General features: G+C 45.2%; 1 protein-coding gene across 1 annotated transcript; it reads right to left on the bottom strand.

The window, feature by feature from the left end:
* Positions 1-10,655: 10,655 nt before the first annotated feature.
* LOC119301061 (uncharacterized protein At4g37920-like) lies at positions 10,656-16,137 on the bottom strand. Its single transcript, XM_037577961.1, has 6 exons — positions 15,875-16,137; positions 15,166-15,443; positions 14,627-14,792; positions 13,927-14,168; positions 12,379-12,566; positions 10,656-11,114 (listed from the first exon to the last, which is right to left on the bottom strand). Exons 1-6 carry the CDS (start codon positions 16,035-16,037, stop codon positions 10,898-10,900), a joined length of 1,254 nt encoding a protein of 417 aa, XP_037433858.1. The 5' UTR covers positions 16,038-16,137; the 3' UTR covers positions 10,656-10,897.
* Positions 16,138-16,351: the final 214 nt, after the last annotated feature.

Here is a 16,351-nt window from a genome sequence, read left to right as displayed (position 1 = left end):
TATGGATGTCCATGAACGCCGCCAACTCATCCTCTGACTCCACCACAAACCCATATTTTCCTCCCCCTTCATTATCTCTCCTCTCTCCATTGGGGGCAGCGCCATTCGAGCGGCAATGCTCGTACCATACACGGACTTCTCCTTTGGATGCACAGTATGAAGATCTTTCCAATTGGAAGTTGTCCATCTTCTCCTATATGTACCAAATATAGCTCCAATTCCTTCCAAAAGAGTTTCTTCTTGAAAAACAAGTAATGAAACAAGTTTCTCTATTTTCAGCATGTAGTCATTAGTGGAAAGGCTAAAACGGGCAAAACCTTGAGTTAACTAGGCAAAAAGGCCACGGGAAACCGTCAAAAATGGAGCCACCATACCTTCGGTTATTTAATATTGTTTGTCACAAGAATATCACTGTTTCTACAATTATTGAAGTATGGAACCTACATGTTGTTAGAGTACGTAATGGGCCTAATGGCCTGGGCTGGCGGTATAGCCCGTTAGTCTTAGGCAGGGGCGGAGCTACAGGGTGGCCAGGGTGGGCCGCAGTCCACCCTGGAATTTTGGTCCGGCCTTTATACATATGCAGTGGGCCAGAGAGAAAAAGAAAAGCCCAATCATACTTGACCCAACAAGCAACAACGCACGCAGCCACCACTTCACGTCTACACCACATCGAGCCTTCCCGTCCATGATGCTCAGCCGCCTCCGTCCCCGCCTGCCTCGCCGCTTCCCCGCGACCCACGTCTGCCTCGCCGATTCCCCGCGACCCACGTCCCCCCACCCCACCCCTGCAGGTTGTGGCCTTGCCCTTGGCCTCCCGGCGCTTGGAGCACATCTCAGGTCTCCAGCACTCTGGTGGTCATCAGATTTGAGGTCGCCCACTGCCAAATCCCCAATTGATTTAGAGTTTGTTCTTTGTTGTGCTATCCACTGTCCAGAACACGAATCGACAACCACATAGTACAAATAATTTTGCACATCATTGGTGTTCAATTATGTCATTATGTTTGATAAAAGAAAGTTATTATTGCAAAACTATTGAAGAATGAAGAGGACCATGGACACTGCTTTCGTAGACATGCTATGAAGATATAAGCATACATGATTTCTATGTGGGATTATTAATTAGTTAAGAACATTCATATGTCTTTGATGTCAAAAAAAATTAGAAGGACCACCCTGACTTCAAATCCTAGATCCGCCAATTAGAGATAAGGGTCGCTTGCTTAGGGGTCAAGTAAGCCTTGCTTGAGAGTCAAGTAAACCTCTCTATATAAAGAGAGGAGATGTATCAATCTAATTAAGCAAGAATTAAGAAGGAAATCCCTTCCCTCTTGCCCAGCCATGGGCAAAAAGGCCCCCGACCGGCCCTCTTGCGCCCTCCTTCTAGCTGCGCCATAACAATTTGGTATCAGCTAGCTTCGGTTCGATCATGTCTTCACCGCCGCCCGACCCGTCTCTTCCGCTGCCGGTCACCTCGTCACCTCCGGCGACCACCACAGTCGCCCCGCTCCTGCCCGCGCCGGGATCCTCCATTGTGCCCGCCCCCGCCGTCCTCACCTTGGAGGAGGTGTCCAGGGCGCTGCGGGACCTAACCCAGGCGGTCTAGGAGATCCGCTTGTTCTTGGCCGGGTCCTATGGGCTGCACCCGGCTGCACTGCCCATCACCGCCACTGCGCCGCCGTGGCTGCCATGGCAGCCGCTGCACCAGGCGGCCTCCACCACGCTCGCCGGGCCGCTGCAGCTGCCATCCACCGCCGCGCCCTGGCTGCAGTGCCAGTCGCCGCTCCTGGCGGCCTCCGCCGCGCCCGGTGCTCTACCGCAGCAGCCGCTGTCGCTGCCCCAGGGCGTCCCCGCCGTGCTCGCCGGGCCGCTGCAGCTGCCATCCACCGCCACCACCGCCCCGCCCTGGCTACAGTGGCAGCCACCGCTCCTGGCGGCCTCCGTTGCGCCCGGCACTCTACTGCAGCAGCCACTGCCGGTAAGCTCCGGCCCCGCATCGACCGCGCCGGCGGGAGTCCCGATCCACCAGATCAAGTTCCCGTCGTCGCCATTACCGCTTCCCCAGGGCGTCCCCATCCAGCAGATCAAGTTCTCGCCGTCGCCGTCACCGCTTCTGGCCTGGATCACTACCCGCCACGTGTCGGCGGCGGTGAGGCTGCAGGCTGCTGCGCGCGGCCTCCTAGCGCGTCGGCATGTGCGGGAGATGCGTGGTCTGCAGCTACTGCTCCTCCCAGCTGCGCTTCACTGCACAAAGGACCTCGATCTCATCCGCTGCACCACGGATCTTGGGCATTTTGTTTTCCCTGCGGGCAGCGACCTCAAAGTCTGTGACATCGGTGGTTGGGGGCGCACCCTTCCTTGTCATTCTCCATCACAAGCCCTCCACTCTTCTTTGTGCGGTGTAGGCGAACAACCGTCCGGCGGGAAGAAGGCAGGGTGTCAACGACAGGAGCGCACCGCGTAGCACCACTGCATTCCGTCGGCCGCCGCGAGGGCACATCTGCTGGTCGCTTTTGCAACCACTTCCAGGTGGCCATACCCATGCACTCCTTTTGTCCAGATGGTGTCCATGGGATCCAGGTGGCTGTACATGTGCACGCCCGACGTGCGGATGGTATTCTCTTTTTGTTAAGAGGTCCAAAATAAATCATCCCAGTCCATCCAGTTGAGAGTAATAAAACAAGCCGGGATGTAAAAGGCTTATTTTTAGGTGTTAGGTCTGTGTTGCGTCGAGTCATGGTTATAAGTTGGTTAGGCTGAAGCTCGAGGACAAGCTGCATGTCCAGGTGGGGTGTAGTGTTAGAGTACGTAATGGGCCTAATGGCCTGGCTTGGCGGTATAACCCGTTAGTCTTAGGGTTAATTAGAGATAAGGGTCGCTTGCTTAGAGGTCAAGTAAGCCTTGCTTGGGAGTCAAGTAAACCTCTCTATATAAAGAGAGGAGATGTATCAATCTAATCAAGCAAAAATTAAGAAGGAAATCCCTTCTCTCTTGCCCGCCCGTGGGCAAAAAAGACCCCCGGCCGGCCCTCTCGCGCCTTCTAGCAGCGCCATAACACATGTGGACTTTCGTAGGGCTCTCATTTGTCAGCATTTGGCAGACGAGTGAGATAGTCTAGAAGGTTGCAAATGTGCAGGTAACTGCAGACCATGGCCTTTTAAATGGGATTTTGACACTTTTGGCCTTTCTTCCGTGCACTCGATGTATTCAGCGTTAATGGATACATGGGCCAAGTTTAGTTCCAGAAGATTATGGCACCTTAAATTACCTTGAACATAAAAGTTTGCCTTTGGTTTCTTTGTCGAGAAGTTATACCACAAAGATTTTTTTTGAAAAATAGGATACCCCGGCCTCTGCATCAGAGGATGCATGCAGCCATATTGTTAACCAAAGCATGTCTAAAAAAAGTGCAAAACAAAACATGATCTCAGAAATAGAGCCCTACAAAAGGCTAAAAAAAGAGCCACATCCGTCGGAAAAAGTAACAAGCTACGATGACTAAACACCTAACCTATTAGTTAGCCGTCATCCAAATCGGTTAAAGATAACTCGTGCTGCCGTCTTCCAACGGTTGCACCCAGTAATCAAAAGCTCCCTGTACTCCGCAGGTGTGAGTAACAACCACATAGGCATCCATGTTGTGGCTATGTAAATAACCTATAAAAAGTTGGTAAATTTTTTCTCATTAAATATCATATCATTTATGCAATTCCATATAGCCCAAAATAGTGCACATGTTCCTATCTGAATATGACATGCTGAGTTTGTTTTCACTCCATTAAGCCATGTCTCAAATAACGTGTTCGTACTATGTGGTCGACTGATATTAAAAGCTATATGAATAGTATGCCATAGAAGTTTGGCCAGCGGACAGTCGAGAAAGAGGTGTTTAATTGTCTCGTTCTGGTTACAGAAACAACATCTTGAACTACCTACCCATCTGCGCTTAATCAGATTATCTTTCATTAAAATCACGCCCTTGTGGACAAACCACATATTTTTTTAATTCTAAGTGGAACCTTAATCTTCGAGATATGATTAGAGGTACATAACGGCCCAACATCAATCAGGTCCAAATACATGGATTTCACCGAAAAACTACCATTTGTAGTTAATTTCCAATGACTGGCATCTGGCTCGCCGGAAAGGTGAATTTAGTCAAACAAATGTGGCAAGGGGATACTCGGTGTTGCTCCTATTATGAACAAGAAACCATTCAACACAAAAGTGCTCTTGTGAGTAAAAGAAAATTTAGTTAAACGAATGTGACAAGGGGATACTCGGTGATGCTCCTATTATGACCAAGAGACCATTCAACATGAAAGTGCTCTTGTGAGCACGAGCTCACATCCACCCTTTGCTACAGTAAAATTAAAAAAAATGATGTGTTTTCACATGTGTTCAATCTGATCCCTATGTGGGTTCGGGTGTTTGGGCTCCCGCTCGGCTCGATGAATAGGGCAACTGGCAAACTGATAGGAAAGGATTTCCATGAAGTGGTGGATGTGGATGTTGGGCCTGATGGGAAAGCAGTTGGCAAGTTCTTACGAGATCAAGGTGATACTAAACATCCAACAACTATTGATGAGGGGCTTCTTGCTAGACAGAGAGGAGGATGGTCAAGGGGATGCAGATATGGTTGGCTCGTACAGACCAAGAAAAAGAAAAATGTCCTTTGGTGCAGGTTTGAATATGAACACATGCCGGATTTTTTCTGCACCTGTGGTATAATTGGCCATGGCGAGAAGGAATGCGTGAAAAAAAACCAAAGGGTGACGCCCACCAGTTTGGCCCTTGGCTGCAAGTACATGAGACGATGAAGAGAGTAGATGATGGAGGGAAGGGAAGATGGGGAGATGGAAGAGGAAATAGCGGGAGTAGGAGCTGGAGCTGGGGTCGAGGGGGGAGTGGAACATCTGATTATGGGGATAGGAGGAACTACAATCTGGGTAGAGGACGTGGTTCTGCGGGCAGTGATGCGCCGACTTGGCACAAGGAAGGTAGAAATCCAGGAAGCCGGAGCCGTAAGGAGGGTGGAGATGACGATGAAGTTACAAGTCCACTGAAGAAGAAAAATGCAGAGGAGAAGGCCTCGGATAACAGTAAAACTACAGAGACTGGAGTTTAACACTGGAAACATCTCTGATCCAAAGGGAGTGCAGAATGGGGGAGAAAGGAGTGCTGATGTGCAGGGTCATATAACAGGAGCCGGCAGGGGAGACACATGTACTGGTAAGGCTGATATGAGTAGAAACAAAGGATCATAGAGCAGACTGGCCAAGGGAACCGCGTGCATGGGCATGCGCAAAAGGGGAAAGCTGGAGGTAAATTTAAAAGGAAACCGGGAGTTGCAAATAGTGTGGAGAAAACATCAATAGAGCAGCTACCGGTCGCAGGAAAGAGGGATGAAGGGGAGATGGAGGTCGATGAAATTAACCGGGCGAAGAAAGGACGTGTGGATGGTGAGGAAAAGGATGGAGAGGGAGAGAAGGAGAAGGGAGGGGTGATGGGCGTGTCAGTAGGGGTAAATGCAGGGGAGGAAAACGACACCAACCATGCTAGCATATCGGCTGGGCTGCAGGAGCAGTCCCGCTGGGCGCAATGAAAATAATCAGTTGAAACTACCGGGGGCTCGGGAATGGCCTGGCAGTTCGGTCTCTTCTCGAGTTGGGAAGAGTGGAGGAACCCGACATTTTTATTTCTTTGTGAGACGAGGATGACGGAGAAGGAGTTGGATCCGTTTTGGTGGGTGCTTGGCTTAGTTAACATGACTGCATGGAAGGCAGATGGGAGAAGTAGAGGGGTGGCCTTATTCTGGAGGAGAGGTGTGGATGTGGCGTTAAGATCCTATGGAAGAAGGCATATTGACGTTGATATAACAGAAGGAGATGGTTCATAGTGGCGTCTTACAGGGGTTTATGGTGAATCTGAGGTGGCGAGGAAGAAGGAAACATGGAGAACTCTTGGTTTATTGAAACAACAACATCAAGATACCAGGCCGTGGTTGTGCCTAGGGGACTTTAATGAAATACTTTCGAGTACAGAGGAGGAAGGCAGTGTGGTCCGGCCACAACACTGCATGGACGACTTTAGGGAGGCATTGAACAGATGCGAGCTGCAGGACATTGGGTTCGAGGGTGACATATACACCTGGAGGAACCATGGTAAGGAGCTGCAAACATACATTTGTGAACGGTTGGATAGGGCGACTACGAACGAGCAATGGTGTGAGAAATTCCCTAGGTTTGTAGTTGTCAATGGAGAGCCATGGCATTCTGATCATCGGCCAGTCATAGTCTGTATGGAGGGTGCGGAGAGTAATTGGAGTAGGGGAGACTCAGGATTCATATTTGAAGCACGCTGTTTGCAAGAGGAAGGTTGCACTAATGTGATTCGAGAGGCCTGGAATGAGAGCGGGAGAGGGGAAAATGAAGGAGTAGCACAAACTTTGCGATCAGTGGCGGGAGAACTGACCAAGTGGAATAAGGAGGCCGTGGGAGAGCTGAAGGCCGGTTGAAAAAGGCACGCCGAGACTTGGAGAGATGCATTCTTGAGCCTGTGTCACAGGAGAAAATTATAGAGGAAGCTGGATTGAGGCGGCTGGTGGAGGAGTTAGAAGAAAAGAAGCATACTCATTATAAACAAAGGGCTCATGTGTGGTAGCTGAGGGATGGAAATAGAAACACGGGCTATCTAAAGTTAGTGGCGACGGCGAGGAAGAAAGCTAATAGGATAAAGGAGCTCGGGAGGGAGGATGGGGTAGTAGTGAAGAAGGAAGAGGAGTTAACTAACTATGTGTGCTCTTTCTTTCAGGACCTCTTTACATCTTGCGTGGGGAGCGAACACCTGAACTCATTGAAAAGGTGAAACCGCGCGTCACCACCACCATGCATTCGATCCTTAATGCAGAGTTCACAAGGGAAGAAATAAAGGCCGCATTGGATCATATTGGAGATCTCAAGGCCACGGGGCTGGACAGCACGCCCTCCGTCGTCTTCAAGCGCCATTGGGATTTAATGGGAGACAAAGTGGTTGAGGAGGTCATGGATGTTCTAAATGGTGGTGATATCCCCGAAGGCTGGAACGATACCCTTGTGGTTCTTATACCCAAAGTTCATAACCCGAACAGGATCAAAGATCTTCGGCCAATTAGAATGTGCAACGTAATATACAAGCTGGTCTCCAAAGTCCTAGCTAACAGGCTCAAATTGGTGCTACCGAAGATCATTTCAGATAATCAAAGTGCATTTGTACCCGACAGATTGATCACGGATAATGTGTTGATTGCCTATGAGGTCTCACACTACTTGATGAACAAGAGGAATGGTAAGGAAGGATATGCTCCAGTAAAGGCGGACATGAGCAAGGCGTACGACCGGGTCGAGTGGAGTTTCTTAGAGGCTATGATGACCAAGCTTGGGTTCAGCAGGCCATGGGTGAAGCTAGTTATGAAATGTGTAACTACTATACGCTACGAGATAAAGGTTAACGGTACACGAAGGAAACAATTCAGTCCTTCCATAGGCCTGCGGCAAGGAGACCCGTTGTCGCCATACTTGTTTGTCATTTGCGCGGAAGGATTATCTGCACTGCTAAATGAGGCGGAGGAGAAGAAAAGTATCACCGGGGTCAAAATATGTATAGCTGCTCCTAGTGTGTCTCACCTTCTCTTTTCTGATGATTCCATGCTTTTGTTGAAGGCGAACCAAGAGGAGGAGGCCGCGCTGCATGATGTTGTGGCTCTATATGAGGACCGCTCAGGGCAGTGTATTAACGTGGAGAAATCGGCCATCATGTTCAGTCTGAACACCCCGAAGGAGGCAAAAGAGTCAGTCAAGAATGCCTTACAGATCAATAGCGAAAACTGGAACGAATGATACCTTGGTCTTCCGGTGCATGTAGACAGATCAAGGAGGAAAACATTTGCTTATGTCAAAGGTAGTATCTGCGGGAGAGTATACGGTTGGCAGGAGAGGTTACTGGCTAAAGAGAGCAAAGAAGGACCGGTAAAGGGAGTTGCACATGCCATTCCAACTTATGCAATGTCATGCTTCGATTTAACCAAATCCTTGTGTTCAGAAATTAATAGTTTGCTTGGAAAATTCTGGTGGAGCCAACATGACAAGGAAAACACTTTGCATTGGATCAGTTGGGACAAACTGACACTGCCGAAAGCTAAAGGAGGACTTGGTTTCCGAGATATGCATAACTTCAATCATGCAATGCTGTCCAGGCAGGGATGGTGTCTCTTCCAAAATCAGGACAGTCTTTGTGCAAAGGTCCTAAAGGCTAGGTATTTCCCTCACTGTCATTTGTTGGAAGCTGAACCGAGGGAGGGGATTTCTTATTCTTGGAGGAGCATTTTGCAAGGTCTGGAGCTGATTAAACAAGGATACATATGGAGGATTGGTGATGGTACAAACGTCAAAATCTGGACTGGCCCGTGGATCCAACGGGCTTGGTCGCGACAAGTGATTACTCCGAAAGGATCACACCTTATAACCCATGTAAGTGAGTTGATGTGCCCAATCACGGGTGGATGGGATGAAGCAATGGTCCGAGACACCTTTTAGCCGAAGGATGCCCGTCACATTCTGCAGATAGCGTTGAGAGAAGGAGTAGAAGATTTCATAGCATGGCACTATGATGGTAAAGGTATACATTCAGTGAGAAGTGCGTATAAGTTGCAATCCCAACTGGCTAAGCACGCAAGGACCGGGAGTCCGGGCTGTAGTTTAGAGGTGGCTAGTCAGTTTGATAGACATGGAGATGATGCTTGGAAGCGCATTTGGAAACTCTCATGCCCAAAGAAACTTCAGATGTTCATATGGAGAATGAAACACGAAGCCTTAGCGATGTGTACTAATTTGGAGAAACGGGGACTGAAATTAAAGACCAACAAATGCTTTTTCCGTGGTCGGGTAACAGAAGATGGAGGCCATCTGTTTATCAAGTGCAAAGCGGTCAAATAAGTCTAGAGGGGGCTGGGCCTGGAGAAGGAGCGAGAGGCGTTGGAGGGAATCCCAGACGTGCATGTAATGCTGGACAAGCTGTGGGAGCTAGATGAAAATAAAAGAATGCTGATCATTATCTTTTGGTGGCACTGGTGGAATAAAGAAATAAGATAAGGGAGGGAGAGCTGGTTGTCGATGCACAAGAAGTCATGGGTCGTACCCACTGCAATGCTCTAGAGTATCTTGAGTACTTTTCCCTGAAGAAAGGTAAGCCTACTCATCTAAAATGGCAGCCGCCAACTGAAGAAATGCTCAAGATTAATATAGATGGCTCATTCCAGCCCGGAAACTCGTTTGGGGGTTGGGGCTTGGTGGTACGTGAATCCGTTGGGCATGTGATTACGGCCCATGTAGGTCGTCATGAAAATGTATTCGATGCATTTGGGGCTGAGGTCACTGCCATGAGTGCAGCCATTACAGTCGCAAGTGAGCTTGGTGCACTCCGGGTGACCTTTGAAACGGACTGCCAGCTGCTGGCTGAAGCTTTGGATCTTCGCAAGGTGGATTCCTCTCCCTATGCTGTCGTCATTGAGGACATCAAATTCCAGCTTAAGATGTGGTTCTCGCACCAAAGAGTCAGCTATTGCCGACGTGAGGCCAACTCGGTAGCCCATGAGTTAGCAGTTATTAGTCGTATGTGTTTACCTAATGATAGTATGAGTTGGAACTCGAATGTACCGTCCCAAGTGGTTGTTTGTGTCACAGGTGATTTACCTGGACACCGTTAATCTATAAAACTTTGCTTTACCTTAAAAAAAATTTAGTCAAACGAATGTGACAAGGGGATACTCGGTGCTGCTCCTATTATGACCAAGAGACCATTCAACATGAAAGTGCTCTTGTGAGCACGAGCTCACATCCACCCTTTGCTACAGTAAAATTAAAAAAACAAAAAATGATGTCTGTTTCACATGTGTTCAGATTTTTGCAATCGAACGACATTCATGGAGGTCTAGGGGAAAACATAATCGATTCTCCAAAATGCTTCAAAACAGTCTTTTGGAGCATCATTTTTTTCAGACCTCCATGAATGCCACTCCATCACGAAATTTTGCACGCATGTACCATTGTTTGTTGCCAAAAAATTATTTTCGGATTTTACTGTAGGGTGCATGTGAGCTCGAGCTCATGAACTCCATGTCCCATTCAACATCTCTTTTTTGGTTGTTGTCTGGTACATGTTACATGACAAGTTATGTTTTCAGCCTTTAATGTCACCCCGCTCCGTAGTATTTCGCATATTTGGGTCATGGCTAAGGAGGGTTGATATTGCTGTGAACGAACCCACCCGAGTCTGGGTGGCATTGCTGCCTTAATCTCACTCTGATATTTGGCTCGCATGCATATGTATGATGAGCACCTAACATCAGATTCCAACTGTAAAAGTAATTTGTATCAAGCGTCCACCAATTCTAAGATTCAGATTTTACCAGATTAATTCTAGTTGTGTGTGTCGTTTTTATGCCAGATAATGTGGTTTCAACTTTCAAGTGGTATACAAACCAGTCATTTTTATGTCAGATAATGTGATTTTATTTTGTTAGTCTAAATGCAAATCAAACTTCAACCACCTAGTAGTAACCACACCAGTCGAACCAGCAATGTTCACAGCAATAATTTCTGATGACACACTTGCTCTAAAAGATCGATGATGAAATATTGACTGCATGCACCGAAGATTGCTATTGCTTGTATCGCATACGAACATGTAATCAGTGTACTAAAAAACCATAAGTTCTAGCTAAACCTTACCTTGCTACAGGGCACCTACCTAACTATCTCTCTGTAAGGCTGTAACTTCATAAGACCAACACTAGTCCTGGCAACCTACAAAACATCTGATCTTCTACAAACATCACCGATTCATGGGTGTTACAGGCTCAAAATTCTTGTTCTTCCCTGTCCTCTGATTCTTGGTCCTCAGGGTTTATGTATTGCTTCATGTATTCTTCCTCGACCGTCTCTTTGAGAAGAATCAATCGCTGGATGATAACCGGGTCGCTCATCCTTCTGGCATCCATGAAATCCGTCTCCTCCTTGTTGAGATGGTACGAATCTAGCACCATTTTGATCCACTTGTGGAGTTCGTTGGGAGTTCTGCATAAACAATGATGTCTAATTAGCAGGTCTGGGTAAAATGCATAGAGATTATGAGAAGCACCTTAAAATTACATGAACTAACATTTATTGTAACAAAACATTGGCACCCGAGCAGTTTGTGGTGCCTAGTTCAAGACGTAACAACATACATGCTCCAGTATTTTTCATGTAATTAAATTCCTCGCATTATTTCTGTCATATGCATATTTAATGCATCAACATGGGGTCAACATAATATTATCCTGGCCCATTTAGCATTCATTGTCAAATCCTCGTCTTTTTCTGGATAAGCAGGAACCCAAAGGTACAATGTAGCTCTCATTCAATCCTGAACAATGACTAATTAGGCAAGAATTATGAAGTGTGGTTTCCGTAAATATAACTCTCAAATTAAAATTTGATAGACAATAGTTCAGTCTGAAGATATTAAAAAGTTTCTATCAACTTCATACATCCCCATGGCAACATTTTTTATGGGGGTGGAAATTAGACAAGTCAGCTCAATGCTTACATGTCAGTATTTAGTAAGTAGTTCAGTGGAGCATGCTAAGGCCAATGAATCCTTATTTTGAAGTCATAGAATCAACATTTCCAATTGGCTACTCCAATCAACTCAAATACTTGTGACATAACGAATGGACAAGAAAAACTAGATGCATCCGACGCAATAAATAGGCAAACATATTATACTGCATGGACAAAATGATGTTGCAGATTCACTGTCGGAATATGGAAGTTGGCGCTTTCCTGGCTAGGCATCCATGACATTCACCCCAAAGGTTGGCATACTTCCCCATCGGCTAAAGAGTGGTGGGCTTTTCGGCCAAGCAATACGGCGCAACGGGGCATAGGGACCCTTGCCATGTTGATCTCTGGGCAGATTTGGAATGAGTGGAATGCTCGTGTCGTTCCGCCATGTCGAGACCCGACCATTCTGTCGCAACTCATGGAAGAGTCATGCCTATGACAAAAGGCTGGCGCAAAGCATTTGAGCTTCATGATACCGGGAGTAATTCCCATGAGGATTTTCAGGTTTCCTGTTTCTCGATGGTGTTTGGGTACAGGCTCTCTATGAGTTTCTCTTCAGTGGGTTTTCCCTCTCGCCGGTGTGCTCAGTGAGAGGTCTGTACTGAACCTTGTTTCTTCCCCTACTTAATTAATGTAAAGGCAAAGCCTTTTGCCTTTCTTCAAAAAAACAATGATGATCCAGCCAATGAATCGATGAACTTTTACATAAATATCTTCCTAAATAGTTACTTACGTGTAAAGAGCATCTTCATCCTTGACTTCGTGCTCATCTCCTGGAGAGAAAGCAGACGCGAGAGCAGCAAATCTCTCTTCGGGATCTTCAATATTCAGTAGGTACTTCAGAAGTTTCATCTCTGGAGGTGAGATGATTTTGAGGCTTTCCTTTGCAGTTGTATAAATATGATACATTATATCCTTGACCTATGCCACACAATGAGTGTAAACAAACATTCTCTGCACGTTTTGGCTAATAATATTTTGTAAATGTTGCTTAGTCAAAAACATAACAACAATAACTACAACAGATAAATACTAAGCTCATAAAGTTGATATGTAACAAAACCAGTTCTTAAATTCATACAAACATCTTAGTAATCCGGCAAATCTAATATGTGATCAAAAGGAGAATGCGACTAATACAAATTTGGAAATCTTATGACGTTATTGTGTATGAGAAGCAAATTATGTAGACCGTGAGCCAGGGACGAAGCTCAAGTATTACCACTAGTATCAGCTGACACCAGCGGATTTTGAAAATACTTCACTAAATTAACACAAATCCTTGCTAATTTGTGAAGTTGACACCATTAATGTAAAGCTGACCCCATTAATTATTTTTTCTAGCTTCGTCCCTGCCGTGAGTCATGACATTGCAATTATAGAAGTATTGGATGGCGCATCCTTTATTCCCAAATACTGAAGCAAATTTTCTTGGAAAACTCTACATTGCTTCAAGATTTTTTCGAGATGGGTCTAAGAAAATGAAAGAGAGGAATAGCACATATTAATCTGACATGTATTTGTCATTAAAGAATTTAATTTAATTTATTGTCAAAATTCCTCAAGCTATTAAGTTGTTAACTTGACACAATTTTCATTGCGATACAATAACAATATTTCATAGCTACATGTCTCTCAGTGTTTCCGCAGGAACACCGGGGAATCATCTAGTTTTATTAAGTGTCATTCAGGGTTAGGCAATGCACATATACTTCAACACCCCCTCCCACGTGGGGCTCGATAAGGCCTAAACATGGAAAGAAAGAGGGCAAGCTTTTTTTTCAATGCTGAAAACCGAGACTTGAAACGAAGACTTCTTGGCTTTGATACCATATTAAGTTTCATGCACGAACCAGTAGTACCAAAAGTCTACAGTGATGGAGAAGGTTGGGCAATCCAGATATACTTCAACAAATTTTAGGAAATTGAAGAACTCAACGAGAAGGTAAATGTCATGTATCCATTAACTTCTTAAAAATGTAAACGTGGCGGAAGTATAGGCAGAAGTGCTATTTTTTATCTTTCATGAACATAAATAAGATAGTACTAGTGTTTTATTACTTACCGTCTCGCTACTTTCAAGCATAAATAACAAGCTATATTACTTGCCTCAATGATGTAGGGTGGCAAATAGTGGGAAAATCAGCATAATGCCTGATGGATTAAAGTGATTCATATTGTGTTCACACAGCTTTGGTTGGCAAGTATATATATGTAGCATGAAATCATTATTAAACATAGATAACTTGCACAAAAATGTTAATTTTTCACTTAGACCAACCTTGTTCTTCATAGTTTTAGAGTCTTTTGCAGCAGCCCAGGCTCTATTAATCAGAAGAACTAAAGATGAGTCAAGTTCTTTAGCCTTAGCTAATCCTTTTATCTTGTCACACGCATCATCTAGTGAAGAAGAATTCAATATATCATCAAACTTTGATTGAGCAGAATCAATGTCCAACTGCTGGAGTGTGCAATCATATGCATGAATTGCAGATAGACACTTGGCCCCAAGCCTGGCAATTGCTGCATAATTTGGGCAACAACAAAATAAGCGCAGATAAGAAAAATAAGACCATGATGATAATGTGACTAGAACTGAAGTGAAGTAGACACAGTTCATCATCTGTTCACAGAACAACAAAATGATATACATGACACACATTCTCAGTAGAATAGATTGACTGGATGAATTAAATGACCAGCCAAAGCATTAGAAATAGACTTAATGTAGCCATAGCTTCTAATAAATAAATGCATCATCAGGTCCTTTTTCATTTACTTTTCTGACTGTTTAAAACAGAGGTCGTGCTGCAAGTTCTCAAGAACGACATAAAACCCATTGGTGGGTCTGTTTCAGTAATCTCTATAATATTGTATATCTTTATATGTGTTAGTGACTGGTTGGCTCAATATTCAAATTATAAGAATACAATAAAATAAATACAGTTCGTGAGCCAAGAACTGTTAAGGTAGAAAGTTACCATCTCGCTCATCAAGGCCGTTGTAAGCATTTACAAGAAAATTGAGATTGCGGAAGAAGTCTCCAGTAAAATCCTTTCGTCGTCTTGCGACAATAGCGTTGATATCAGTGGGATTCTCTCTGAGCTCTGTGAAGAGTTCCATGTGCGTCTCTATTTCATCATCGATCTAACAAAATTAATTGCAAACAAGAGGGTTCAGAAAACTACAATGCACATGAACCCTTCTCTTGATTGACTATGGCGCACCTACCTAACAATATCATTATGTAATCCAAATATATGATGTTTCCAAAATTGATGGCTAAACAATTATCTCGAGGAATATAATGTTTTTTCAAAGCAGACTTAAATTGGCAAGGATGCATGCATAAATCAAATAAGAACATAGTTGGCTCATAGTTGAGGCCGGCCATAAAGACTATTTTTGCTCTTGCAAAAAAAGAGACTATTTTTGCTCTGTTAAAGAAAGAGCATACCTTCTTTACTTTTCTAGCGAGTACAATAAAGACTATTTTTGCTGTGTTAAAAAAAGAGCATACCTTCTTTACTTTTCTAGCGAGTACAATCAACTTTTGCTTCACAGAAGTGTCAGTTTCCACATCTATACACACTTGGCAACGCTTGTAGAAGTGCGGTCTGTATCTTTGCCACTCCTCTCTGAAAACCAATATTTTTCTCCAGTCCTTTGTTTCTGGCTTCTCATGCATGAAGAACTCAATAAACCTATCACAGATTTGAGTCATCGTGTAGCCCATTGCGACTTCACTCTCCATTTGGTTATCTATCACCTTAGCAGTAGTTGGGCTAGCCACACACCCTGCAGTAGCAACTCACAATGTAAGAAACATTTTGCAAGGTGCACAAAGTGGATGCGCGTGCAGGCAGTTACATAATCTTGGATAACAAAAATAGGACTGCAGAAATACACTAGAAACTTCTTGTGAAAAAGCATTCGATGTTCAAACTATTAACTGTTGCAATTCAAAAACTAAATTTCGCAAATGTCCCCTACTGAAACTAACATCAATTTGTATCAGTAAATAGCATTATCAAGACATATCAGAATATTGCAAACATGCGGGGCATCTGTTTAAGAAATTTTAGTCGAAACACAATTATTCGTCCCCAATAGGAACCTGTGTAACTGCAGAACAATTAAATACATCCATCCTGGACAAGAAGGGAGCGTCCAAGTCGCCTCGTCGTTAGAGAAAGAGAGGGTATGAAGAGGGCCTCGTCGTCGCTAACCTTGGACAGCGCGAGCGCTGCCGGCTGCTTCCTCTAGTTGCTGCTCCAAGAAGCTGGCCCTCTTTGCCGCCGTCGGCGCTCGAGGAAGGCTGAATCGTTGCCGCTCAGACCGCAAGACCCCCGCTGCCGCCACTCTGTAGGCTGCCCCCAACCAGCAGGCCATCTCCTCGTCTGAAGCTCTCTACTCCCAGTCGTCTCCGCTGAGCTTTTCTTCCAAAGTTTGTTTGCGAGAAGGAAGAGGGAGTATGCGGCGGTGAAGATAAGGTTGAGCGGGAACTGCATACACGTGCTCATTTTATTTTTTGTTACCGGTCTTTCTTTCAGGGAAATCAGTGTCATATATTTGTTTACAGAGGGATTATTACTCAAGAGCGAGGATTGTTACGGACTTTCCCCCCACCCTCCTGTGTCACCCCCGCAAGGCGACAGGGAGGAAACCTAGCGCGTCGCAGCCAGCTTCCTGCTCCATCCCTTCCT

Source organism: Triticum dicoccoides, chromosome 5A, assembly GCF_002162155.2.
Source record: "Triticum dicoccoides isolate Atlit2015 ecotype Zavitan chromosome 5A, WEW_v2.0, whole genome shotgun sequence".
NCBI classification, from domain to species: domain Eukaryota; kingdom Viridiplantae; phylum Streptophyta; class Magnoliopsida; order Poales; family Poaceae; genus Triticum; species Triticum dicoccoides.
Note: the sequence above shows the minus strand (reverse complement) of the source record. Positions and strands in the feature narration are given on the sequence as shown.